At 50.0% G+C, this 25252-nt stretch overlaps 1 protein-coding gene across 5 annotated transcripts; it reads left to right on the top strand.

The window, feature by feature from the left end:
- The first annotated feature begins 1684 nt into the window (after positions 1-1684).
- Positions 1685-19116, top strand: LOC123581063 (antimicrobial peptide NK-lysin-like). 5 transcript variants are annotated; one of them, XM_045446722.1, is made up of 5 exons: positions 1685-1804; positions 2371-2474; positions 2928-3011; positions 4158-4326; positions 6022-6189. In XM_045446722.1, exons 1-5 carry the CDS (start codon positions 1753-1755, stop codon positions 6027-6029), a joined length of 417 nt encoding a protein of 138 aa, XP_045302678.1. In that variant the 5' UTR covers positions 1685-1752; the 3' UTR covers positions 6030-6189. The 5 variants fall into 5 exon arrangements, 4 of the variants coding, with proteins under 4 accessions (XP_045302678.1, XP_045302681.1, XP_045302679.1 ...); XM_045446725.1 differs by lacking the exons at positions 2371-2474; positions 2928-3011; positions 4158-4326; positions 6022-6189 and adding exons at positions 16007-16110; positions 16561-16662; positions 17622-17789; positions 18949-19116 and having other exon boundaries at positions 1711-1804; XM_045446723.1 differs by lacking the exons at positions 2371-2474; positions 2928-3011; positions 4158-4326; positions 6022-6189 and adding exons at positions 16007-16110; positions 16561-16662; positions 17622-17785; positions 18949-19116 and having other exon boundaries at positions 1711-1804.
- The last annotated feature ends 6136 nt before the right edge of the window (positions 19117-25252 follow it).

Below are 25252 nucleotides of genomic sequence, written 5' to 3' on the forward strand. Positions count from 1 at the left end.
TTGTTTCTGATTCTAATAAGAGGGCGACACACACCACCATGTTAAAGTGCTAGAGACGTCCCCTGGGAGGGAAGCCTATTGCACCTTCCTAGACCGGCATTTACTCTTGAGAGCAGGAGCCGCCCTGTACTCCCCTCGACAGCACCCGCTCACCTCCCACAGGAGTAACCCTTGTAGAAGTCATGTTGGGGAATGCGGACCCAGGATACTGGCCTACTTCTGCCTGGAACATCCCAGGCTGTGAAACTTCCTCACACGCACATGCACACACACACACACAAACACACACCACACTGGGGCCCTGTGACCAGGTGACACTACACCCATTTCACAGGTAAGGGAAATGAGGCTCCAGGAGGTGGAGTACGTAGCTCAAGGTGCCCCCAGCTTGTCGGAGGCCTGCTTGCCTGGACTCCACCCTCTTTCCTTCTAGGCAGAAGCTGAGCGGAGAGCAGGGCTCTGAACGGGCTCAGGAAGTAGAGTATTTCAGAGAAAAAGGCCAGGCTGAGGCTCGGCACTAGCCCATGATGGGATTCCTGGGCAGGTGGAAGGCCTGGAGTGGTCCCAGCAGATACTGAAGGGGGGCAGGGGGCTGGGAGGTGCTGAGGGGGCCTTGCCAGCTCGTCCTGGCTGCGTGCCTCTGTAGTCTCAGCAGCTGGAGGTGGGGGAAGGTTCTAGTCCAAGCAGGACCCCAGCCGGCCATGTGGCTGAGGTCAGGGCCCCTGCTCTCCTCACCCAGTTTCCTCCTCTGAGTCGCGAAGGAGGTGGGGGAAGGTTGCCAGACAAAAGGTGGGATGCCCAGTTTAATGTGAGTGTCAGGTAAACAGCAAACACATTTCAGTGTGAGTGTATTCCATGCAATCTTTGGGACACACTTACACTAAACAATGACTTATTTTCTATCTGATAGTGGATGTGACCTGCACAGCCTGTATTTTCATTGCAGATGAGGCCAGTGACCTTCATGGCACAGATGAGGGGTCAGACCCGGGGGCTGGGACTAGATCCCTGTCCGGGGCTTACTTCCTTTGCACGGGCTGTTGTCTCTCCCTATGGACCAGGTGAGGGACGGCTGGGCTGAACCTGGCTCTGAGGGAAAAGCCTGCCTCCGTGATGGTGGCCAGGAGGCTGGTGAGGGGCTGGGGACCCAGGGTGTCTGTGGTGCCCATGCCCGGGGATCACCAAGCCCGAGAGCAGGGCTGGGAGGAGCTGTCTGCATCTACGCTGAGGGACCTGTCTCTAAATGTGGTGGGGTCTGGTGGTGCTCCATTGGCTGAAATGGTTGGGGGAGAGCAGGGATACAGGAGGTGGCTGGTGGAGGGACACCAGCATAGACCCCTGGGAGAGGAGGGGAGGGAAGGGGGAGGGGTGGGAAGCTCCAGGGCCAAGGGCCTACCTGAGCCCTCAGGTGCAGAGACTGCTCTGTCCATTAGCTCATCCTGGGGCAGGGTGGGGGGTGCATCATGGCAGCTGCTGCCCTCCAGCACCCCCCACTCACTGGGAAAGCTCTAGCAGTGTGTGTGTGTGTGTGTGTGTGTGTGTGTGTGTGTGTGTGAGGGGAGGTGGAAGATAGTGTGGAGTCTCTGAGGAAGCACTCCTCCCCCCACTTCTCCACAAACTGGTCTGTGTTTGTGGTAAAGCCAGTGACACGGGGAGGTGCCCTACAAGAGGAGCAGGACCCGGCAAGGTCAGATTGTGAAGCGGCCAGCCACATAAAGGGGGTGTGGAGGGTGCCTCAGCAGCTGACCCACCATGACCTCCTGGGCCCTCCTGCTCCTTGCCTCAGTGCTCCTGGCCACCCCGGGTAAGGACATTCCCCCATGCACACCCTGGCAGCTTCTTCTTAGCAGAGAGTAGGGACAGTCTGGAGACTGGGTTGGGCTGGGCCACCAGATTTGAACTCCTGAGGGAAGGAAGAGAGAAAGAACGACCTCTGAAAGGAGATGAGGGTAGTGTTCTCTTAGAGCAGCTCCAAATCCATGTGTGTGTGTGTGAGAGAGAGAGAGAGAGAGAGAGAGAGAGAGGAGGGGGACAGAGAGGGATAGAGAGAGAGAGAGAGAGAGAGAGAGATAGAGGAGGGGGACAGAGAGGGATACAGGAAGACAGAAAGGAGTTGCATGGATGGTGGTGGTGGAGGTGGTATAATCTTCTCCTAATGTTTCCAGAAAGAATTGAGAGCATGTCTGTTGCACAGAGACTGGGTCAGAGCAGCTCCAGGATGGAGTGTGAAGACAGGCACCCTGCACCCCTCACAGATCCCTGCTCCTGTCCTGTGCTCTGGCCACCTCCTGGGCTCCCCACCAGCCAGGACATCTGACCGTTCTGTCTCCTTCCACTTGTGGAGGGATGTTGATGCTGTTTCTTCCCCAGGGCTGACCTTTTGTGGTCTGACCCCTGAGGACCATGACCTGGACACGGCTGACAGGTGTCAGGATGAGCCGTTCTTCCAGATGCTGGCCCAGGAGACCCCCCAGGTTCACTGCTGGCTCCCTGTTCACCTACCACTGGCCCTCCTCATCCTCTCTGTCCTGGGAGCAGCAGGCAGGGCTGCCCATCCTTTTGGGAGGAGGGAAGGCAGGGCTGAGGGCTGAAGATGCTGGTTTTGTGCAGGGTGGTGCCTGGGCGGGGGTCTACCGAGCTCGGTCTGGCTGGGCTCTACCCAGAGGGTGGTCTGGGGACTGACCAGAGAACAGAAGAGGTGCACGTGCTGGCTGGGTGAGGTGCTGCGGGTGTGGGGAAGGTTCTGGGGTGTCTCAGCCCCACCAAGACTAGCAGGAAGGTGGGCAGGGGCCAGCCAGCCTGCTTCAGGCCCTAAAGAGCAGAAAGATCCTAGATGATTCTGCCAGCCTAGGAGACACCAAGGACACTACCAAGTGCTCTTGGGGTGTCTGACAGACCATTTTGGGGGGGTCTTCATTTTCTGACAGCATAACCTGACTTTAAACCCCTGTGATACCTGTCGTATGATACTTAGTTGGCTGAAGAATTGCGTGGGACTGCAGCGGATTCAGGTGATTTCCTGTGGTTTAAGGAGCCATCTGCCAGCTGGTCAAGGCCATGGTAGGGGTTCCAGACAAGACCCTGAGGAGGGGCTGAACCCTGGTTGGGCTGGACTTTCTCAGCAGGGATCCATGGTTCCTTCCTTTATCTGGGGAGGGACTTCAGAGAATCTCCTGAAGTTGGGAAGCTGTGGGAGAATGAAAGTAGGAGGAAGAGTGTGTATGTTTTCCATCCTATTGTCAAAGGAAACCTGACCCCATAAAAGGTAGGAATCTTTCCCCTTTGGCCCCTCCACATGTGTCCATGGCAGAGTTTTGTGAGTCTGGGTCCAGTGGGGGCCTGGGTCAGGACTAATCAGCCCCAGAGCTATCACTTCCTAACTGCCTGGCTTGGCCAAGTCCTTAATGCTTTCTGAGCCTCAGTTTTCTTTTGTGTTTAGTGGGATGGATCATAATCGCCCCTTGTAAGTTATCGAAGCCCTTTAAAGGAGCTGAGGGGTGGATGAGCTTAGCTCCATGCCTGGCCCTGAGCACCTGCTGAACAAGGGATGTGTTACTACCAAGAAGCCCTGCTTCCCCTCCCTCCCTCCTTCCCTCCCTCCCTCCCTCCCTCTGCTTTGTTCCCTGATCCTGCTCAGCTCCCTGGCGCTGCAGGGCCCACCCTCAGCCCTGGGAACTCAGCTTTATCCTTCTCCACTGGATGGTGGGAGAAGATACGTCCAAGTGGAATGTGCCAAGACTCCAAGTGCTTCCTAACCTTCGTCACACAGCCCTGTGCACGAGCCCTGTCAGGCTGGGACCCAGGAAGCTTGGCAGGCAGAACCCTTCCTGTGGGTCTAGGAGCTGTGGGCGCTGTTCACACTGAAGGCAGGGGGCAGGATAATGATGTACAGGGGACTGGGACACTACAGGGTCAACTGTCCTTCTCTCAAGAGCCCCTCCTGGCCATGCTTGGGCCAGGGCCTTGGTGCCTGGGCATGAGGTCTGATCCCTGCCTCTCTAGCCTCTGCTCCGTGGCCGCCTGGCACCAGGCCCTCCTCCCAGCATGCCCTTGGTCAGGGTGCCCAGGGCCTAGAGCTGCTGGGGTCTGCAGGGGGGCTGACCCCAGCAGAGCTCACCTGATTCCTCTATCTGGTTATGGTGCTGTTGCTGCTGCAGATGACCATTGAAAAGGCTGCGCAACTGGTGTGCTCTCAATTTCCTTTGGTGGAAAATGTCTGCAAAGAAACCATCAACAAATATGTAAATGACATCATCCAGAGTATCCTGAATGCTCCACCCCACCAGGATATCTGTGTGACATTGAGGCTGTGTAAGTGTCAAGTAGGTGAGTGTAGAGGTGACTGCAGTGACCCCTTTTTGGAGGGCTCAGATCTCGTTCCCAACTATGTGCAACATTGTTTAAAAACACGGAAATACATCTGTCAGAGGGAGCTTCATAAGCAGCTCATATATGTCCCTCCAAGCTTCCATGTGGTGACACGTTACTTCCCCCCACTGTGTGGAAAGTCTGGAGACTATGGGTAGGTGGGCTGTAGTTGGAAATGGTTGAGAAATACTCATTAAGAGGTTGGGCTTTGGGCACCTGGGTGACTCACTTGGTTGAACATCTGGCTCTTGATCTCTGCTCAGGTCTTGACCTCAGGGTCATGAGTTCAAGTTCTGCATTGGGCTCCGCATTGGATGCGAAGTCTACTTAAAAAAAAAAAAAGATGGGGTGCCGGGGTGGCTCAGTCGGTTGGGTGTCCGACTTCGGCTCAGGTCATGATCTCGCGGTTTGTGAGTTCAAGCCCCGTGTCGGGCTCTGTGCTGACAGCTCCAAACCTGGAGCCTGTTTCAGATTCTGTGTCTCCCTCTCTCTCTCTGTCCCTCCCTTGTTCATGCTCTGTCTCTCTATGTCTCAAAAATAAATAAACGTTAAAAAAAAAAAAAAAAAAGAACAGGTATTTAAAAAAAAAAAAGAGGGGCGCCTGGGTGGCTCAGTCGGTTAAGCGTCCGACTTCGGCTCAGGTCATGATCTCACGGTCCGTGGGTTCAAGCCCCGCGTCGGGCTCTGTGCTGACAGCTCAGAGCCTGGACCCTGTTTCAGATTCTGTGTCTCCCTCTCTCTGTGACCCTCCCCCATTCATGCTCTGTCTCTCTCTGTCTCAAAAATAAATAAATTTAAAAAAAAAAATAAAAAAAAAAGAGTTTGGGCTTTAATTTTTTATTTGTTTTTTAAATACTTTCTCTACCAAACTAGGCTTGAACTCATAACCCCAGATGCTGAGTCACTTGCTCCACTGACTGAGACAGCCAGGCACCCAAGAGCTTGGTGTTTTAGCCCAGGCAATCCTGGGGTGACATCAGATCTCCATTTCTGGTCAGCTGTGTAGTTGAGCTACTTGAGCATACCTTAACCTCTGTGAGCTTGAGTTTCCTTCCTTGTGAAGGGATAGGAATCCATATTTCTGATTTTCAACAAGGATTGAATGAAATGATTATGTGTAAGGAGATTAAGACCAAGCAAGTGGCCTCAGACTGGGATATTCAAAGACATCAGAGCCCTGATTGAACTCCCATCCCCCGGCCTAGTATGGGATCCCTGGGCATCAGAGACACAGGTCACATCTTTGCCCAGGACACTAGGCACCTGAGAGCTGAGCTCAGGAACCCCGCTGGCAGGGAGGGCTCTCAGTCTCTCCCTCCAGGGCTGCTCAGCTGTGCCCGCAGATCAGGCCACGGCTGCAGCGCATGGGCCGGGAAGGGCCCCTGATTGGCTCTGGCAGCTCGTGTAGCCCTGACTGAGGCTGTGGGACTTGATGCCGGCAGATCGGGGGTCACCTCATACTTTGAGGTCCCCACCATTTCCTGCGATTAGAGTCTGCGGTTTTCATCTCTAAAGCCCCACAACCCACACAACCCCCTGACTGGGTTCCAGGATGTGACTCCAGGTGTGCTCAGTAGGGACAGGTGATTCTAGTCCCCAGATCCCCCGGAACACACACCCCTGCCCACTTCCCTGCTCTTGTCTCCACTCCAGGTCTCTGAGCCTCTGGGGTCTCTGACCCCACCCTGGGGAGAAGCACAGAGTCTCCCACAACCACCACCTGCTTCTGCCTTCCCAGATCCAGAGCCGACCCTCCAGCGTCTCTCAGCTAACTTCTCATTGCCTTCCCCTGCAAGAGAATAAATGCCATGCAAACTTTTAGCCACAGCTTCTTTTCTTTTGGTGGACTTGAGGGGAGGGGCTCGGAGGCATGCTTGGGTGACTCATGCGTTCGTTCAATCAATGGTTATTGTTTGTCCCATACTCTGTTCCAGAGGCTAGGGATTTAGTGGTGAACAAGTCAACCTTAGCAGCTCTTACACATATGTTCATGAAATACTTATGAACAGTCACTAGAGAGACACACACTCCTCTGAGAGCCTGGGGTGCACAGTGGATGTACCCCCAGAAGCTCTCAGACCATGAAGAAGAGTAGCAGGTTGTAGATAAGAGTGTTCTTGGTCATAAGGAACAGAAACCCACTCTTTGCTTCTCTCTGCAGGGAGCCTTCTTTTGCTGTTTTGGGGGAAGTGTATTATCTAGGATTTTTTTGATTGGAAGCAATGAAAGTTCATTTTTTTTAAGTTTATTTGTTTATTCCAAGAGAGAGAGCAAGCATGCATGTGGGGTGATGGAACAGAGAGAGGGAGAGAGATAGAATCCCAAGCAGACTCCTCACTGTCAGCACAGAGACTGTTGCGGGGCTCGAACTCATGACAGACATACAAGCTGTTTCTGTTTTTGTTTTTTGTTTTTTGTTTTTTAGTGTTTACTTATTTTTGAGAGAGAGAGAGAGAGAGACAAAGCGTGATTGGGGGAGGGGCAGAGAGAGAGGGAGACAGAGAATCTGAAGCAGACTCCTAGGCTCTGAGCTGTCAGCACTGAGTCTGACGCAGGGCTTGAAGTCATGAACTGTGAGATCATGACCTGGGCTGAAGTCAGTTGCTCAACCGATTGAGACATCCAGGCACCCCTAAGCTCTTTCTGGTTTAAATAAAAAAGGTAGTTTATTCGTTCAAATTATTAAGCAGTCCATAGGCAGTTTCAGGCACAGAATGATCCAGAAATGAGTGGTGCCACAATAGCTCCAGTCCTCTTTCTCTGCAATTCTCTCATGTCTTCACACCTGTGTATAGTGAGATTGATCTCAGGCTACCTTTCTTCTGGGCAACAGCCATGGCCACATTGGTCCCAGCTTTACATTTTACAGTATGTCATCAAAAGGGAGAGTTCATTGGCAGCTTCTTTGCAGTACCTTCGTTGGAAGACAATGCAAGCTTCTTTTCAAGAAGCCCCATAAGAACATCTCTGTTCTCATTGGCGTGAATGGGCCAGGTGCTCATTTGCAACCCATCACTCTGTTCCAAGAGCATGAGCTACACAGCTTAGAATGAGCCAAGTCAGGGCACCCCCAGGGGCTGAGTCAGGGTTTTTCACACCCAATCACTTGGATGAGAATGGACACGAAAATCTGGGAAGATAATGTTATTGGGAGAGGGAAGTGGATGTTGGCCATCACAAAGAACAATGGTGTATACATCAGGGTTCAATCAAAAAAGCTATTGAAAGAAACTCTCAATGGTGAGATCTGGGGCCATTGGAATATTCAAATGAAAAAGGACAACAGTAGATTCACCCCTTGTGTAAAGAAGAGTCCATGAATTCAGGTAGATAGAAACAATAAATTAACAAATGAGGGGAAAGGGAAAGTGTTACATTACTGCAGAAGGCCAAATGATAAATGTAGACATAATTGCAGTCTATGTTTCCACAAATACTTCTGTTGGTACTAATTACTAATTCGCATGATTAATTAACTAAACCATGGAGAATCCTAGCGACAGGTGATGAACATTTTCTGCTCCTCCTGCCCAAAATGCACAAATCCTAAGGAAACTTCAGACAAACCCAAACTGACTTCCTCCAAGTAGCGGGCCCGTACTCTACAAAAATGCCAAGGTCATGAAAGAGAAGGAAAGATGGAGAAAGTGTGCCAGATCAAAGGAGACTAAGCAGATACTTGAGGTAATTGTAGACAGATGACCCCGCTGTGGACCTAGACCTGTAAAGGACATGGTTGGGTAATCTAGGAGATTCCTTGCAGTCTGCGATGATACTGTTGTGTCAATGTTAGTGTCCTGGTGTTGATGGTCGTGCTAGCTTCTGTAGGACGGCGTCCTTCTTGTAAGGCAATGCACCCTGAAGAATTAAGGGGGTCATGGGGGCATCATGAAGGCAATCTGCTGCAAATGGTTTAGAAGAAATGGTAATATGCACGTACAGGCAGACTATGATGAGACACACACCGCATACCTGTAGTGAAACGTTACCAGTGGGGGAATCTGGTTAAGATGAAAAGGAGCTCTCTGTTGTAGAGTTACAGCTTTTCTCTACATTGGACACGATTTTAAAAGAAAAGAAATGACTTGTAGGAATTTGACCTTAGCAAACGTGTGGATGGCGGAGACATTTGCTGTTGGGAAAGACATTTGGACAGGTGGATCTGGAGAGGATAAGGAAGAGCTCTGCTTTGACCCGAAGAAGTGTGTCTATTCCATATGCAGGTGGAGGTGTAAGAGGGGAGGGTGTCTGGGCCAAGGCCACATTTGAAGTCCTTGAACTGGATGTGATGGACAGGGAGAAGGTGCAGAAGGATAACATTCCTGTCTGAGGACAGAAGGAGTAGTCAACACGTGGAGGCCTGGTTGTGGGGGGGGGTGGGGGGAGGAGGAGCCCTCAAGGAGATCGGGAGGGAGGAGCCAGCAAGATAGGAGGAACACCAGACAAGGGGCCAAGGAGCCAAGAGAACAGAACAGCCCAGGAACGAGGAATGGCTGACCACGTCCAGTGCTGATGGGAATCAAGACAGTAGAGGATGGAGGGCTGGCCACTGGCTTTTGGGGGCTTTGGTCCGTGCTGACCTTAGAGGGTTTCAGTGCTAGGCGGAGATCACACCCATGTGGAGGGGGAGTGAAGGGTATGGTGTCAGCAGGCATGGACAGGTTTATGATGGGGTTCATGTCAAGAGTTGGAGAGAAGTGGGGCAGAGCTGGAGGCCATGCGAAATTAGAGGTGGGGTCTGCCTTTAAGGTGTTTACATGGGGATGAGAATGACCCTGGGTGAGGGGAGAGGCCCATGGTGCAGGACAGAACTGAGGGAACAGGCAGGGAACGTCTTGAGGTGGGAGCGGAGGGGTCCAGGGCACATGGAGCGTCAGCACAGACTTCCAAATGTGGGAGCTTTGGGAAGGTGGCCTCACCCTTACGGATAAAAGCTAGTGAAGGACAGAGGCCAAGCCAGCTCCTGTAACCTGTCAGGAGGGAGCGTGAGTGTACTGGCTTCATAATCCAGATTCCCCTGGGGATACCTGCTCACCCCCAGGCCCTTCTCAGTTCTCTACCATTTCCCCTGTCACCCACCCAACAGCCCAGGACAGCAAGCTTGTGTCATGTGACATCCCTCCCTCCAGGCCACGTCGACCCCTGACCCTAGCTGGAGCAAATGATTCCCTCCTGGGAAGTTGGAATTGCCCCATCCTGGTGCAGACCCCTTTGCCCTGGCCAGACTGTGCATCTGTCTCTGGGTGGTCTTCAGACTTCCTTCTGCCTTGGCTCCCCCATCCCTTCTGGACAGGGCAGCCCCACGCTCTTTCCAAACCACAACCACATCTCCTCACTTTCCAGTGGCTTCTCTCAGAGCTTGGGACAAGTTCCTACTGTGTGTCACACCCTGGTGTCAGAATAGGAAAGAAACAAAATAAAGACACTTACCTCAAGCACCTGCCAATCTACAAACGACTAGTAATAGCACATTAAATTTACCTAGCACCCTAACTCCCCTCTGTTTGTAGAAGAAGCAACAATTATTCATTTTATTAACTGGCATTGCCTGAGAGCCTGTCCTGTGGCCTCCTGTGTGATGAGGTGGGAAGGATGCAGGAGGAAGTTCTAATGCACAGGGAGGTTGGTGGTTATCTCAAGGCGAAGCACTTGTGTGCAACGCGAACCACCTGCTTCTATCAGGAACGCTATTTTTTCATTGCTGTAAGAAACTCATAACAGAATTTACCATCTTCTCAATTTTTAAATGTACACGCAGCAGTGTTGTGTATATTCACACTCTTGTGACACAGACATCTGGGACTTTTTCATATCACAACATTGAAAGTCCATACTTACTATTAAGCCACAACTCTCCTTTTCCCTCCCTCTGCCCTAGCCTGGAAACCACCATTCTACTTTTATTCTATGAATTTGACGACTCTCGACACCTTGTAGAAATGGAATCATGTAGTATGTGTCTTTTTGTGACTCGCCTTTTCACTTATCCTAGTGTCCTCAATGTTCATCCATGTTATGGCATTTGACATGATTTTTTCTTTTTAAGGTTGAATAATATGTGTGTGTGTGTGTGTGTGTGTGTATCGCATTTTGTCTATCCGTTCACCTGTCCATGGACACCTGGCTCCTCTCACCTCTTGGGTATTGTGAATAGTGCTGCTGTGAACATGGGAATGCATAGATCTCTTCCTGATCCTGCTTTCAATTCTTTCATTAAATACCACACGTGGGATTTCTGACTCGTATGGTAGTGTTACTTTTAATTTTTTGAGGAACCACCCTATTGCTTTGCACAGCGGTTTTACAATTTTACAACAGTGCATGCTTTCTCCACATCTTCACCAACATTTGTAATTTTCTATTTTTTTTTTTTTTAAATTTTTTTTTTTCCAACGTTTATTTATTTTTGGGACAGAGAGAGACAGAGCATGAACGGGGGAGGGGCAGAGAGAGAGGGAGACACAGAATCGGAAACAGGCTCCAGGCTCTGAGCCATCAGCCCAGAGCCCGACGCGGGGCTCGAACTCACGGACCGCGAGATCATGACCTGGCTGAAGTCGGATGCTTAACCGACTGCGCCACCCAGGCGCCCCTGTAATTTTCTATTTTTTGATAACAGCAATTTGAACAGCTATCTCATTGTGGTGTCAACTTGCGTTTCCTTAAGGATTATTGATGTTGAGCATTTTTTGTATGCTTATTAGCCATTGGTGTGTCTCGTGGGGAGGGTGTCTACTCAAAGTCGTTTCCACACTTTTAAATTGAGTGATTTGATGTTTGTTGTTGAGTTTTAACAGTTTTTTGTATATTCGGGCTATTAGCCCATTATTTGAGAATGATTTGCAAATATTTTCTCCCATTCCATAAACTGCCTTTGCACCTAGTCAATTGTGCCATTTGATGCATAAAATACTTAAGTTGACAAAACACTATTTATTTTGCTCTTGTTGCGTTTCTTGGTGTCATATCTAAGAAATCATTGCCAAATCCAAAGTCATGCATCTTTTATGTTTTCTTTTAGGGGTTTTTTACTTGTGGGCTTCAACGTAGATCTTTAATTCATTTCTCATGACTTTTGTATACGGTGGAAAGTAAGATTCTACCTTCATTCTTCTCCATGGGTCTATTCAGTTTTCCCAGCACCATTTTTTGAAGATGCTTAAATTTCTATTTAAAAAAAATTTTTTTTAACATTTATTTATTTTTGAAAGAGAGAGAGAGTGTGAGCAGAGGGCAGACAGAGAGAAAGGGAGACATAGAATCAGAAGCAGGCTCCAGGCTCTGAGCTGTCAACACAGAGCCCGACATGGGGCTCGAACTCATGAGCGGTGAGATCATGACCTGAGCTGAAGTCAGATGCCTAACCGACTGAGCTATCCAGGTGCCCCTTAAACTCCTTTTATGAGCACTTTCTTCATATGGTCTTGCAGAAGATGGTTAGCAGGACAGCATTTTCTCAAAAGTGGTCCACATATTAGGTTTCCATATGAGTATAAAGGTTATACTTTTTTAAAATGGTTATTTATTTTTGAGAGAGAGAGACAGAGCATGAGTGAGTGAGGGGCAGAGAGAGAGGGAGACACTTAATCAGAAGCAGGCTATAGGCTCTGAGCTGTCAGTACAGAGCCCAGTGTGGGGCTCGAACTCACAAACCGTGAGATCATCACCTGGGCCAAAGTCAGATGCTTAACCAACTGAGGCACCCAGGTGCCCCTATGATGCTTTTTTTTTTTTTTAAAGATTTTTAAAGAGTTTTAAAGATATTTTATGTATTTATTTTGAGAGAGAGAGAGAGAGAGAGAGAGAGAGCAAGTGAGCACATGCAGAGGAGAGAATCCCAAGCAGGTTCTTAGCTGTCAGCACAGAGCTGGACATGGGGCTCAATCCCACCAATGGTGAGATCGTGACCTGAGCCAAAACTAAGAGTCAGATGCTAAACCAGCTGAGCCACCCAGGGTCCCCAAGGTTATGATGCTTTTTAAGTGAAGCCTGTTAGTATGCTTTTACAGAGATTTTACAATAATTACACAAAAACAGTCTCCAACTAAGATTGATCATCTTTACTCACATAAAATACAGTTAGAGGCCTAGTTCCTACCACAGATTAATTTTAATCCAGCAAAAGCTAGTGTTGGACAGTCTGAATCACTTTGAAAATGGAGATCTGTGGCATCTACACATTCTGTTTTGATTCTTTGTCATTCTTGTTGAATTCCTTAGTATTTTCTAAGTACAGGGTGATATTGTCTGCTAATAGAAATAGCTGTAAATCGTCCTTTCTAATCGGAATGGATTTTTTTTCATATTTTCTAACTTAATTTTCCTGGGAAACATCGTCAGTGCAATATTGAATAGATGTTCCAAGAGCAGACATCCTTGTTTTCTTCCTGGTCTTTGGGGGAAAAAGTATTTAGGCTTTCATCATGAAGTATGATGTCAGCTGGGGGAATTTTATAGATGTCATGTACCATGTTGCAGAAAATATCATCTATTCCACTAGTGTATTTTCATGTGAAGGGATATTGAATTTTGTCAAATGATGTTTCTGTATTCATTGAAAGGATCATATGGTTTTTCTTGTTTGTTGTATTTTTTAAAATGTTTTATTTATTTATTTTGAGAGAGAGAGAGAGAGAGAGAGAGAGAATGTGTGCATAAGCAGGGGAGGGGCAGAGAGAGAGAGAGGGAGACACAGAATCTGAAGCAGGCTCCCGTCTCTGAGCTCTCAGTGCAGAGTCCAACATGGGGATTGAACCCATGAACCGTGAGATCATGACCTGAGCCGAAGTTGGCGCTAAACCAACTGAGCCACCCAGGTGCCCCTGGGGTGTTGTTGTTTGTTTGTTTTTGTATTGATATGGTGAATTATAGGAATTGATGTTAAATCCCCTTGTATCCCAGATAAAATCTAATTTGTTGGTCATAGTACAGATTTTTTATGTCTTACTGGATTCTGTTTGCTAAAATTCTGTAGAGGATTAATGCATCCTTATTCATAGGCAATATTGTTCTGCCAGGTGTTTTTCTTCATTTTCTTTTTCTGGTTTTGGCATCCAGGCATCATATTTTATTCTTTGGAAAATTTTCAATGGGGGAGTATTAATTCTTCTTCTAATGTTAGAATTCATTTGTGAAGATATCTGGCCAGGGATTTTCTTTGTGGGTAGTTTTTGAACTATGAGTTCAACCTCTTTCCTAATTTATTATAGGACTATTCACACTTTCCATTGTTTTCAGTTTGTTTCAGTAGTTTATAGAAATGTGTCCATTTTAGTATAAGGTGTCCTATAGAGTAACATAATTGTTCATAGTATAAACATTATCCTCTCTGTAAGGTCAGTCAAAATGTCCCTTCTTTTATTTCTGATTCTAATAAGAGGGTAACACATACTACCATGCTGAAGTGCTGAGAAGTTCCCTTAGAGGGAGCCTGTTGCCCCTTCCTAGACCAGCATTTACTCTTGAGAGCAGGAACCCCTCTACTCCCCTCGACAACATCTGCTCACTTCCCATGGGAGGAGGCCTCACAGAAGCCACGTTGGGGTATGCTGACCCAGCCTACCTGGCACATCGCAGGCTGTAAAGCTTCCTCACCCACACACACATGTCACTGGGGCCCTGTGAACAGGTGACACTACACCCATTTCACAGGTAAGGGAACTGAGGCTCCAGGAGGTGGAGTACGTAGCTCAAGGTGCCCCCAGCTTGTCGGAGGCCTGCTTGCCTGGACTCCACCCTCTTTCCTTCTAGGCAGAAGCTGAGCGGAGAGCAGGGCTCTGAACGGGCTCAGGAAGTAGAGTATTTCAGAGAAAAAGGCCAGGCTGAGGCTCGACACTAGCCCATGATGGGATTCCCGGGCAGGTGGAAGGCCTGGAGTGGTCCCAGCAGATACTGAAGGGGGACGGGGGGCTGGGAGGTGCTGAGGGGGCCTTGCCAGCATGTCCTGGCTGTGCGCCTCTACCATCTCAGCAGCTGGAGGTGCGGGAAGGTTCTAGTCCAAGCAGGACCCCAGCCGGCCTCGTGGCTGAGGTCAGGGCCCCTGTTCTCCGCACCCAGTTTCCTCCTCTGAGCCGCGAAGGAGGTGGGGGAAGGTTGCCAGACAAAAGGTGGGATGCCCAGTTTAATGTGAGTGTCAGGTAAACAGCAAACACATTTCAGTGTGAGTGTATTCCATGCAATCTTTGGGACACACTTACACTAAACAATGACTTATTTTCTATCTGATAGTGGATGTGACCTGCACAGCCTGTATTTTCATTGCAGATGAGGCCAGTGACCTTCATGGCACAGATGAGGGGTCAGACCCGGGGCGCTGGGACTAGATCCCTGTCCGGGGCTGACTTCCTTTGCACGGGCTGTTGTCTCTCCCTATGGACCAGGTGAGGGACGGCTGGGCTGAACCTGGCTCTGAGGGAAAAGCCTGCCTCCGTGATGGTGGCCAGGAGGCTGGTGAGGGGCTGGGGACCCAGGGTGTCTGTGGTGCCCATGCCCAGGGATATCCAAGCCCGAGAGCAGGGCTGGGAGGAGCTGTCTGCATCTACGCTGAGGGACCTGTGTCTAAATCTGGAGTAATCTGGTGGTGCTCCATTGGCTGAAATGGTTGGGGGAGAGCAGGGATACAGGAGGTGGCTGGTGGAGGGACACCAGGGAGAGGAAAGGAGGGAAGGGGGAGGGGTGGGAAGCTCCGGGGACAAGGCCCTACCTGAACCCTCAGGTGCAGGGATTGCTCTGTCCATTACCTCATCTGAGGGCAGGGGGTGGGGGGCATTTGGCAGCTGCTGCCCTCCAGCACCCCCCACTCACTGGGAAAGCTCTAGCAGTGTGTGTGTGTGTGTGTGTGTGTGTGTGTGTGTGTGGCGGGAGAGGTGGAAGACAGCGTGGAGTTTCTGAGGAAGCACTCCTCCCCCCACTTCTCCACAAACTGGTGTCTGTGTTTGTGGTAAAGCCAGTGACACGGGGAGGTGCCCTACAAGAGGAGCAGGACCCGGCAAGGTCAGATTGTGAAGCGGCCAGCCACATAAAGGGGGTGTGGAGGGTGCCTCAGCAGCTGACCCACCATGACCTCCTGGGCCCTCCTTCTCCTTGCCTCAGTGCTCCTGGCCACCCCGGGTAAGGACATTCCCCCATGCACACCCTGGCAGCTTCTTCTTAGCAGAGAGTAGGGACAGTCTGGAGACTGGGTTGGGCTGGGCCACCAGATTTGAACTCCTGGGGGAAGGAAGAGAGAAAGAACGACCTCTGAAAGGAGATGAGGGTAGTGTTCTCTTAGAGCAGCTCCAAATCCGTGTGTGTGTCTGTGTGTGTGTGTGTGTGTGTGTGAGAGAGAGAGAGAGAGAGAGAGAGAGAGGAGGGGGACAGAGAGGGATACAGGAAGACAGAAAGGATGGTGGTGGTGGAGGTGGTATAATCTTCTCCTAATGTTTCCAGAAAGAATTGAGAGCATGTCTGTTGCACAGAGACTGGGTCAGAGCAGCTCCAGGGCGGAGTGTGAGGACAGGCCCCCTGGATCCCTCACAGATCCCTGCTCCTGTCCTGTGCTCTGGCCACCTCCTGGGCTCCCCACCAGCCAGGACATCTGACCGTTCTGTCTCCTTCCACTTATGGAGGGATATTGATGTTGATGCTGTTTCTTCCCCAGGGCTGACCTTTTGTGGTCTGACCCCTGAGGACCATGACCTGGACATGGCTGACAGGTGTCAGGATGAGAAGTTCTTCCGGATGCTGGCCCAGGAGACCCCCCAGGTTCACTGCTGGCTCCCTGTTCACCTACCACAGGCCCTCCTCATCCTCTCTGTCCTGGGAGCAGCAGGCAGGGCTGCCCATCCTTTTGGGAGGAGGGGAGGCAGGGCTGAGGGCTGAAGATGCTGGTTTTGTGCAGGGTGGTGCCTGGGCGGGGGTCTACCGAGCTCGGTCTGGCTGGGCTCTACCCAGAGGGTGGTCTGGGGACTGGCCAGAGAACAGAAGAGGTGCACGTGTTGGCTGGGTGAGGTGCTGCGGGTGTGGGGAAGGTTCTGGGGTGTCTCAGCCCCACCAAGACTAGCAGGAAGGTGGGCAGGGGCCAGCCAGCCTGCTTCAGGCCCAAAAGCACAGAAAGATCCTAGATGATCTGCCAGCCTAGGAGGCACCAAAGCCACCTGCCAAGGGCTCTTCGGGTGTTTGAGAAACCACCTTGGGGGCTTCCTTTCTTCACAGAGGGACCTGCTGAACAAAACTGAAGGGCTGATTTACAACTGTTGGCCCTCTTGGAAGATAATGTCTCTGCTGAAGAAAATGGTGGGAGAGGAGGCGAGTCAGGTGAGGACTTGTGGTTTGTGGAGCCCCCTGCAGGCTGGTCAGCACTGTGGGTGGGTGGGGTCAGGGGACGGGGGAGGGGCTGAATCCTGGTTGGGCCAGAGCTTCTCAGCTTGGGATCCTTCGTCCCCCCCACCCCTCCCACCCCCACTTCAGTGTGGAGATTCCTCCAGAGAATCCCCAGAAATTGTGTAGCTCTGAGAGCTGGTAAGCAGGTGCAAGAGTGTTCCTGTTTCCATCCCATTGTCAAAGGAGACTTGCTGCCACAGAAGGTTAGGAATCCTTCCCCTGCAGCCCCACCACGTGTGTACATGGCAGAGCTTTGTGAGGCTGGGTCCAAGACTGATCAATCTGAGATCTGCCCCTTCCTAGCTGCATGGCTGGGCCAAGTCCTTAATGCTTTCTGAGCCTCAATGCAATGGGATTGTGCTTGGCATGGATCACATAAGTTGCCTCAGCCTTTAAAGGAGCTGAGGGGGTGGGACGAGCTTAGCTCCATGCCTGGCCCTGAGCAAGTGCTGGACCAGGGGATGTGTTACTACCGAGAAGCCCTGCTTCCCCCTCCCTGCCTCCCTTTGCTTTGTTCCCTGATCCTTCTCAGCTCCCTCTCCCTGCAGGGCCCACCCTCAGCCCTGGGACCTCAGCTTTATCCTTCTCCACTGGATGGTGGGAGAAGATAGTTCTAAATCGAATTTGCCAAGGCTCTGAGATCTTTCCCCTCCTAACCTTCGTCACACAGCCCTGTGCACGAGCCCCGTCAGGCTGGGACCCAGGAAGCTTACCTGACAGAACCCTGTCTCTTCAGCCTCTGCTTCCGTGGCCACCTGGCACCAGCTCCTCACTCCCAGCATGCCCAGGGGCAGAGATGCCCAGGGCCTAGAGCTGTGGGGCCTGCATGGGGGCTGCCCTGGGCAGAGCTCACCTCTTTCCCGTGTCCTGCTCTGTCACCACTGCTGCCACAGGAAACCATGAAAAGGGCTGTATCCCTGGTGTGCATGGAGGTGATGTTGCTGAGAGGTTTCTGCATGAGAATCGTGACCAGATTCGTTCGTCTCATCTCCCAGGCATCCTTCGTGGCAAAACTCCCAGGGAAATCTGTGTGACACTCAGAATATGCTGCCATCAGGTAGGTGAGTGCAGAGGTGACAACAGGGACTCATTCCTCGAGGGCCCCCATCACCTTTTCAAGCATGTGTGACGTTTTAAAAGCATAAAAATACATCTGTCATAGAACTTCATAAGCAGCTCATACATGTTCCTCCAAGTTTCCTTGCGGTGACATAGAACCCCTATTTCCAACATAGGAAAGTGTGGAGAAGTTGGATAGGAGGGCTGTAGCTAGAAATGTCAGAGAAATGCTAGTTGGGCTTTTGGGGCACCTGGGTGACTCAGTCAGTTAAGTGTCCGACTCTTGGTTTTAGTTCAGATCATGATCTCACGGTTTGTGGGATCGAAACCTACGTCGGTCTCTGTGCTGTGCAGAGCCTGCTTGGGATTCTCTCTTTGTCTCTCTCTTCTATGCCCCTCCCCTTGCTCTCTTTCTCTCTCAAATAAATAAACATTAAAAAAAAAAAAAAAAGCTTGGGCTTTTTATACGAGGCAATTCTGGGGTGACATTGGCCCCCATCTCTCCTCACCTATGTGACCTTTGTCAGGTAGCTTAACTTCTATGAGCTTGAATTTCCTTCCCTGTGAAGGGGATAGGAATCCTTATTTCTGATTTTCAACAAGGATTCAATGAAATGATTACGTGTGAGGAGATTAAGACCAAGCAAGAGACCTCAGACTGGGATATTCAAAGACATCAGAGCCCTGATTGAACTCCCATCCCCCGGCCTAGTATGGGATCCCTGGGCATCAGAGACACAGGTCACATCTTTGCCCAGGACACTAGGCACCTGAGAGCTGAGCTCAGGAACCCCGCTGGCAGGGAGGGCTCTCAGTCCCTCCCTCCAGGGCAGCTCAGCTGTGCCCGCAGATCAGGCCACGGCTGCAGCGCATGGGCCGGGAAGGGCCCCTGATTGGCTCTGGCAGCTCGTGTAGCCCTGACTGAGGCTGTGGGACTTGATGCCGGCAGATCGGGGGTCACCTCATACTTTGAGGTTCCCACCATTTCCTGCGATTAGAGTCTGCGGTTTTCATCTCTAAAGCCCCACAACCCACACAACCCCTGACTGGGTTCCAGGATGTGACTCCAGGTGTGCTCAGTAGGGACAGGTGGCTCTAGTCCCCATATCCCCCGGACAACACACACCCCTGCCCACTTCTCTGCTCTTGTCTCCACTCCAGGTCTCTGAGCCTCTGGGGTCTCTGACGCCACCCTGGGGAGAAGCACAGAGTGTCCCACAACCACCACCTGCTTCTGCCTTCCCAGATCCAGAGCCGACCCTCCAGTGTCTCTCAGCTAACTTCTCATTGCCTTCCCCTGCAAGAGAATAAATGCCATGCAAACTTTTAGCCACAGCTTCTTTTCCTTTGGTGGACTTGAGGGGAAGGGCTCGGAGGCATGCTTGGGTGACTCATGCGTTCGTTCAATCAATGGTTGTTGTTTGTCCCACACTATTCTAGACGCTAGGGATTTCATGCCGAACTGGTCAATGTTAGCAGCCCTTACAAAGATGGTCATGAAATACGTATGGACAGTCACTAGAGAGATACACACTCCTCTGAGAGCCTGGGGTACACAGTGGATGTACGCGCAGAAGCTCCCAGACCATGAGGAAGAGTAGCAGGTTGTAGGTAAGAGTGTTCTTGGTCATAGGGCACAGAAACCCACCCTTTGCTTCTCTCTGCAGGGAGTCTTCTTTTGCTGTTTTGGGGGGTATATTATTTCAGGTTCTTTGGTTGCAAGCAACAGAAGTCTTAGCTCATTCTGGGTAAATAAAAAGGCAATTTATTGGGTCAAATCATTTAGCAGTCCATAGATAGCTTCAGGCACAGAATGATCCAGAAATGAGTGGTGTCCCCAGAGGTCCAGTCCTGCCATTCTCTCAGATCTTCCCACCACTGTATAGTGAGACTGATCTCAGCTAGCTTCCTTCTGGCTGCAGCCATGGCCACATTGGTCCAAACTTTACATTTTACAGTATGTCATCAAGAGGGAAGAGAGTCCTTTGGTAACCCCTCTGCCCTTGGAAGAGAATGGAAGCTTCTTTCCTAGAAGCCCTGTCGGACGTCTCCTGTGTTCTCATTGGCCCAAATGGGCAGGTGTCATCTGGACACAAACAGTATGTTCCAAGGGAATGGGACACACAGATTAGCATGAGCCAAATCAGGGCGCCCTTCTGGTGCTGAGACAGGGTTTATACCACCCAATTGTTTGGGTGAGAATAGACATGAAAATCTTTAAGATATTGTTACGGGGAGTGGGGCAAAGGAATACTGCCCATGATAAGGAGTAATGGTGTACCAGTCACAGATGAATCATAAAAGTATTTCAAGGACTCCCAGTGGTAAGATCTGGGGCCATTTTACTACAAAAATAGATAACGATAGCACATTATAACCCATTAGGTAAATTAGATCCATGAATTTATACAAATACTAAATTAATAAATGAGGAGAAAGGGAAAGTGTTACCTTACTGCAGAATGCCAAATGATAAATGTAGACATAATTGCAGTCTATGTTTCCACAAATACTTCTGTTGGTACTAATTACTAATTTGCATGATTAATTAACTAAACCATGGAGAATCCTAGCGACAGGTGATGAACATTTTCTGCTCCTCCTGCCCAAAATGCACAAATCCTAAGGAAACTTCAGACAAACCCAAACTGACTTCCTCCAAGTAGCGGGCCCGTACTCTACAAAAATGCCAAGGTCATGAAAGAGAAGGAAAAATGGAGAAAGTGTGCCAGATCAAAGGAGACTAAGCAGATACTTGAGGTAATTGTAGACAGATGACCCCGCTGTGGACCTAGACCTGTAAAGGACATGGTTGGGTAATCTAGGAGATTCCTTGCAGTCTGCGATGATACTGTTGTGTCAATGTTAGTGTCCTGGTGTTGATGGTCGTGCTAGCTTCTGTAGGACGGCGTCCTTCTTGTAAGGCAATGCACCCTGAAGAATTAAGGGGGTCATGGGGGCATCATGAAGGCAATCTGCTGCAAATGGTTTAGAAGAAATGGTAATATGCACGTACAGGCAGACTATGATGAGACACACACCGCATACCTGTAGTGAAACGTTACCAGTGGGGGAATCTGGTTAAGATGAAAAGGAGCTCTCTGTTGTAGAGTTACAGCTTTTCTCTACATTGGACACGATTTTAAAAGAAAAGAAACGACTTGTAGGAATTTGACCTTAGCAAACGTGTGGATGGCAGAGACATTTGCTGTTGGGAAAGACATTTGGACAGGTGGATCTGGAGAGGATAAGGAAGAGCTCTGCTTTGACCCGAAGAAGTGTGTCTATTCCATATGCAGGTGGAGGTGTCAAGAGGGGAGGGTGTCTGGGCCAAGGCCACATTTGAAGTCCTTGAACTGGATGTGATGGACAGGGAGAAGGTGCAGAAGGATAACATTCCTGTGTGAGGACAGAAGGGACTAGTCAACATGTGGAGGCCTGGTTGTGGGGAGGTGGGGGGAGGAGGAGCCCTCAAGGAGATCGGGAGGGAGGAGCCAGCGGGACAGGAGGAACACCAGACAAGGGGCCAAGGAGCCAAGAGAACAGAAGAGCCCAGGAACGAGGAATGGCTGACCCCGTCCAGTGCTGATGGGACTCAAGACAGTAGAGGATGGAGGGCTGGCCACTGGCTTTTGGGGGCTTTGGGCGGTGCTGACCTTAGTCAGAGGGTTTCAGTGTTAGGAGGAGATCACGCCCATGTGGCGGGGGAGTGAAGGATGTGACGTCAGCAGGCATGGACAGGTTTATGACGGGGTTCATGTCAAGAGTTGGAGAGAAGTGGGGCAGAGCCGGAGGCCATGCGAAATTAGAGGTGGGGTCTGCCTTTAAGGTGTTTACATGGGGATGAGAATGGCCCTGGGAGAGGGGAGAGGCCCATGGTGCAGGACAGAACCGAGGGAACAGGCAGGGAACATCTTGAGGTGGGAGCGGAGGGGTCCAGGGCACATGGAGCGTTAGCACAGACTTCCAAATGTGGGAGCTTTGGGAAGGTGGCCTCACCCTTAGGGATAAAAGCTAGTAAAGGACAGAGGCCAATCAGTTCCAGTACCCTGCTGGGAGCCTGCATGAGTGCATTGACTTCATAATACAGACTCTTTGGGGAGTACCTGATCTCTTTCACAGAGAGCTTCTGTTTTCTGTTTTTTCTTCCTCTTTTTATGGGTCATTCTTATTCGTGTATAGTTTGTAATTGTTTTGTTGAAAATATTTTAGATAATAGTGTGGCAGGTCTGGCTACTGGTCAACCCCTCCCTACTTTGCTATGTTATATGCCTGTTTACTTGTTTCGTAACTGCAGAATTAATTTTAGTGCTATCCCACCACTCCCTCACCAGGTGAGGCCTCCGATGTTGCACCTCCCGAGGGAGCAGCTTTGACTGCCCACAGTTACACCTGTGCTGTCAGATGTTTGGGCAGGGATCTCTGTGGAACAACACCCATTTGTTAAGCTCCACAAATTCAGGTCTCATTACTCTATTGTTTTCAACATTGCCTCAAGGAATAAATTCTTCAGGGTGGAATCTAATCCAATCAACGTGTCTTTGTAAGTATATTGCCTGAGGTCAGTGTTTGAGATTTGTTTTGACCCAAGGATGCCCCTTCACCTTGTGTCTTTCACCATTTCTCTCCAGCAAATTAGCTTGCCTACAGTTTAGCCTTCTTTTATTTTTATTTTTTAATGTTTTATTTCTTTTTGAGAGAGAGAGAGAGAGAGACAGAGTATGAGCAGGGGAGGGGCGGAGAGAGAGGGAGACACAGAATCATGGAGCCTGATGCATGAACCAGGCATGCCTGATGCATGAACTCGAATTTATGAACCAGGAGGTCATGACCTGAGCCGAAGTTGGACCCTCAAATGACCGAGCCACCCAGGCACCCCTAGCCTTGTGTTCAATGAATCTATCAATCTCATAACAAATGTCTTTCACCATAACCTCCATTGTTTTCGATTGCTCCCTGAAGATTGCATCTCTCTTAACCTGTGCAAATGAAGTCAGTTCCTTTAGGGAGGAGTTTGGAAGTCTCTGTCTATGGTCTGCTTCTTCCTCCTGGGGGAAATCTTGGACCCAAGGTTCTGTGTTGGTGGTGGTGGCAATTGATGCAGGCTGGTTGGGTCTGAAGACCTAGATCAGGTCCTGCAGGGCCAGCCAAGAGAGTCCTTGACTTCATGCAGGATGAAAATCAATCTCGAGCCGAGAGGAAGTAAGAGCAGAGTTTTTTGAAGGCAGAGCAGATAAAGACAGAGCATCTGGGAGACTCAGAGAGGAAAAGGAGCATAAGTCTTGTCTTTGCTCGGGGACTGGGTTTTTACTGAGGACAGTGGTCTGGTGTACATGTCTTCTCAGGCATCCAGGAACTGGTACAAAGAAAGAGGAGTGTTCAGGTTTTCCTTCATAAATCACTTATGCCCTGAACTCCTTAGGTGCTACCCATTGTGTTGGAAGATTCCAAAGAAATCATTAACTCCTTGACCTTTACAAGGAGGACATTCGTTATCTGTACCAAAGGCATGTATGGGGCAAAGCAGCAGGTGTAGGTCCTAGCAAGAATCCTGGCACCAAAAAGTCTTTCCTGGCGTCCCTTCAGTTTCCTGGTCTCACAATGATAGGCATCTCTTGGAGCGACACCCCCACTCCTGTAGCTGAGTGCTCAGTGGATTGGGAAGCAGCAGCCCCAGGCTTCCCCGGCTTGCCTGTCCTGGTGGGAATTCTTGGCCCATGAGCTGTCCAGGAGGAAATGACAGCTCCAAGAGCCTCAGCCCTGCCATCATGCTCAGTGCAGAGCCTCAGGCCCACAGGCAGGGTCTGAGCAGGAGAGACACCCCCACCTCTTTGCTGCCCTCACCTGAGACTTAGTCTGGGCAACAGGTAGCTGGGGGCAGGATGACAGGTGCTTGTGTTTGTCTCTGCCAGGAAGACAGCCTTATGGCTGGGATCTGGGAGGAGAGAGAGCCCTGGGTTCTTGTGTGTACCAGACAGGAGTGCAGTTTCCATATTGTTGAGCTGCGAGGGGAGCGGGAAGGTGGGTCTTGGGTCAAGTACCACAGACTCCATGTAGTTCTTCCTGAGTTTTAGTAGATTTTCTCGAATAAATCTTTCTTCATTTGCTCTATGCACTTCGTCAGATTCCAGAGAATTGAGATGGTTGTTTGAAAAATAATTTTTGCCAGTCTCTGTGGGGCATGGGTCCGTGGAACATGTGGCACTGTGAAGCCAGACGTGGGACTGCTGTGAATGTTTTCTTTTGTCAGATAACTACAGATAAACCAGAGAAGGCAGGCCATACAGCTCCAGTTGGCTGCTTAGCATTTAGTGGCCTGATGCTATCGAAACCGCTTAAAAGCATAAAGTGGAACAAAAATCAAAATGGCTACACTAATGGTTCAGCGAAGCTCGATTTTAAACTAAGCCACCCTTTTCCTCTCTTTTGCAAATGGTCCTCCTCCCTTCTTAGCCTTTTGTGGCAGGAACCTGGTTGTCACCCTGAAAACACGATGAATGAGGCTGCAGCCAACACACAATTCCTCTCAAAACTGACTGGATCTTGTGTTTCCTTATAACTCCCCTCCACCCCCCCATCACCCAGCCCCTTCCTCCAGGTGGAACTGCAGTTTTGAAGGCCTTAGCCAACAAAGCAATAAAGCTATTGTTCTTCTTTATCCCAAACTCTGTCTTTGAGTTGCATATTTCAGCTCCAGAGCATAGAGGTTGGTTTTTGCCATACCATGGCAAGGTCAGGATCACAGTAATGCAGGGTAACAAGTTTCCCATTTAGGTGTTTCTCTCATTTAACCTGGAAACCAGTTTTACAATTATTGAGGCTGAGTCATTGAGAGATTAAAGGATATGTGGAAGGTCCCGCAGCCTTGGCAGATTTGGGATTTGAACCTGGACAGCTGGGTCTGCACCTCCATACAATCTTGCTTTTCTCCAAGGGATAGGGGTTTGGGTTCCATCAATTAAAAAAAAGACAACAGTGGTGCCTGGGTGGCTCAGTCGGTTGAGCGTCCGGCTTCAGCTCAGGTCATGATCTCCCTGTTCATGAGTTCGAGCCCCACATTGGGCTCCGTGCTGACAGCTCAGAGCCTGGAGCCTTTTTTGGATCTGGGTCTCCCTTTCTCTCTGCCCTCCCCTGCTTGTGCTTTGTCTCTCTCTCTAAAATAAATTAAAAAAAAAAAAAAAAAAAAGAGAGAGAGAGAGAGACAACAGGCCCATGTCATCAAACCAAGATTTAATACCTAATTTAATTCCAGTTTCAACCTCTCCCAGGAATGGAAATCTGGAACTACTTGGTCAGCACTGCTGAAGGAGTCTGCCTCATAGACCCCTGCCATCTACCAAAGGCAAGTGACCTTGCCTGAAACAAGCCACTCCTTGCTAGTAACTTCTGTGTTCTGCCCCCTTCTACCTATAAAAGTCTTTTATTTTGCATAGCTCTTTGGAGCTCCTTTCTATCTGCCAGATGG

The sequence above is a fragment of the Leopardus geoffroyi genome, chromosome A3 (genome assembly GCF_018350155.1).
Source record: "Leopardus geoffroyi isolate Oge1 chromosome A3, O.geoffroyi_Oge1_pat1.0, whole genome shotgun sequence".
Classification (NCBI taxonomy): Eukaryota; Metazoa; Chordata; class Mammalia; order Carnivora; family Felidae; genus Leopardus; species Leopardus geoffroyi.